We start from the raw sequence: 2637 nt of genomic DNA on the forward strand, positions 1-2637 counted from the left end.
TAGTAGAACCTTTCTGGATATCGCCATGAAGGTTCAGGTAGTAGAACCTTTCTGGATATCGCCATGAAGGTTCAGGTAGTAGAACCTTTCTGGATATCGCCATGAAGGTTCAGGTAGTAGAACCTTTCTGGATATCGCCATGAAGGTTCAGGTAGTAGAACCTTTCTGAATATCACCATGAAGGTTCAGGTAGTAGAACCTTTCTGGATATCGCCATGAAGGTTCAGGTAGTAGAACCTTTCTGGATATCGCCATGAAGGTTCAGGTAGTAGAACCTTTCTGGATATCACCATGAAGGTTCAGGTAGTAGAACCTTTCTGTATATCACCATGAAGGTTCAGGTAGTAGAACCTTTTTGTGTTACGTGTGTTTCTCAACCTTTCACCCCCATCCTCGCAGGAAATTGAGTCCCTGCTGGTGAACTGGAGTGGGCCGGACCTCAGCGGGTTTGGAGAGCTGGTTCTGGAAGGTTCCTTCAAGGTCCACAGAGTGAAGAAGGAGAGAGCTTTCTTCCTGTTTGATAAGATGCTGCTGATCGCCAAGAAGAGGCTGGAACAGTTCGTCTACAGCACGCACATATTTGTAAGTAACGGATGTCCTCCTTTGACAACTAAACCCCCCTTTTTCATTGTCTCATGGACGTTTGAAGAGGAGACACGCCACTTCAAGAATCCTCAAAGATAGCAGTTTTATGCACATATCCAGCCCCTCCTGCTAGAAAGCCAATCGTCTGCTTTTAACAGCCGAGCGAGGAAACACATTAAGCCAATCGTGTGGTTCCACTGACGTAAGAGTCAACCACGCAGGTGTCGGAGATGTATAACCTGTGGGGAAAAATCTGATTTTACTGCTGATTCTGTAAATACAGTTTTTACGTCCTGGTGACCAGTGAAAGTGCAGCTCTGACTCTCTCCCCATTCATCTACAGAGGGGTCTGGTCTTGTTAGTCAAGACCAAGACCAGAGCTTATCGAGACCGAGTCAAGACCAAGACCAGTTCCCCACATTACATGACACACAATATAATGTGGATCGAGATCAGAGGTGCTTCTCAAAGAGATCTGAAAGATCCACATTCCCATTAAAACCCCCACATACAAACACTAAGAGCTGAAATCAAAGATAGCATCTTTATTCAACGCTCCTTTTTCACGCTGTGCATCGCGGGGAGGGGGGGCAGGCGTTAACGGGAACAATACATTTTAATCAGGGTTATTTTTTGTATTTGAAGCAACACGTTTTACATCCAATCAAAGTTCAGATGTTAACAAATAAATCAGACGATGCAAAAGCAGTTTATTGATATTCCCAAAGTTCTGGTCTTGACTGGTCTTGAAATAAAATCCAGAGTCCTCCATGTCCGGGACCGAGACAAGACCATTAAAAAGTGGTCTTAAGACCGGTCTCGAGTACTACAACACTAGAAAGTCTACTCAGTGAAACACAGAAACCCCACCGCCAACAAGCATAAGTGCTCACGATGGCACGACGCAGAAGTATAAATTGGGCTTGATGGTGCTTAAAAAGCCAGATTAATATTATGCAACATGTCTCTCTCTGTGCCTCTCTCTCTGCTCCAGTGCTGTAATCTGCTGCTGGTAGAGACTCTGAAGGATCCTCTGTGTTTCAAAGTGTCAGATCAGACGATTCCCAAACAGCAGCACACCGTCCAGGTGAGTGTTGGAGGGAAGCTACTTCTTTATCAAGTCCTCCACTCCGATCCATCCCAGGCAAGGGCGTCACTTTGTGTTGGAAAGTGGTGGGGACATAAGGGCTCAGATTAGGGGTGTGAAGAGACACTCAACGAGAACGAGACAAAAAGATCCTTAAACAGTGTTTTAAAGACATCCTCAATGCTAAGATACATGAGCGGGGGGGCTGGGGGTCCTCCCCCAGGAAATCTTGATCTTTAAACACTTCATTTCCTGCGTTCTGGTGAAAGTTTCTGCACCAATTTATGGTGGAAATGTTTTTATGTATGTATGTAAAGGAAACACAAAATTCAGGCAGCTTGTTACATTTCAAAATCTAAAAATAAATGAGTAAGTAAGTGAGAGCAGCTCTCAGTCATTCTGTGCTGCTCTCAGATCTGTTTCTCCTGCAGATCAGCTTTTCTCCTGTGATATCTCTACAAGCTGTATTTCAGAACGTTTTTAACATATGTTAAAAGTGATTTGGACAGAGTCAGCCATTTCAGAAAGTGGTGGGGACAGAGTCAGCCATTTCAGAAAGTGGTGGGGACATGTCCCCGGCGTCCCCAGCGTCCCCAGTGTCCCCAGCGTACATGACACCTATGATCCCAGGTCATGTCTCAGACTCCAGGATCATGTCAGTCATCAGTTTGAGTTGATGTCACCAAGTGTGTGCTGTTACAGCACAGAGACATGAACAAAGGACAAATACTTCTACATGTCAAGGTCATAATTACATGATTGCAGTATCTACTTTGCGTGCTTGCTGTTCTCCAGATTACTTGTTTAATACTTCATATCATAACTGCAGACAAAGAACCAGGAGGAGAAGAGACTTTGGGTGCACTACCTCAAGAGACTGATCTTAGAAAACCATCCTGCTTCATTCCCACAGAAGGTAAGGAGGGAGGAGGAGAGGGAGGAGGGGAGGGAGGAGGGGAGGGAGG

At 45.1% G+C, this 2637-nt stretch overlaps 1 protein-coding gene across 3 annotated transcripts in view; it reads left to right on the forward strand.

The window, feature by feature from the left end:
* Positions 1-2637, forward strand: part of plekhg2 (pleckstrin homology domain containing, family G (with RhoGef domain) member 2) — a 111612-nt gene that overhangs the window by 87092 nt on the left and 21883 nt on the right. For all 3 annotated transcript variants that reach the window (XM_046073374.1, XM_046073376.1, XM_046073377.1), the window contains exons 8-10: positions 400-582; positions 1580-1672; positions 2502-2588. In XM_046073374.1, the coding sequence (XP_045929330.1) occupies positions 400-582; positions 1580-1672; positions 2502-2588 (363 nt within the window). The remainder of the gene's footprint in view (positions 1-399; positions 583-1579; positions 1673-2501; positions 2589-2637) is intronic.

Source organism: Micropterus dolomieu, linkage group LG17 (assembly GCF_021292245.1).
Source record: "Micropterus dolomieu isolate WLL.071019.BEF.003 ecotype Adirondacks linkage group LG17, ASM2129224v1, whole genome shotgun sequence".
NCBI classification, from domain to species: Eukaryota; Metazoa; Chordata; class Actinopteri; order Centrarchiformes; family Centrarchidae; genus Micropterus; species Micropterus dolomieu.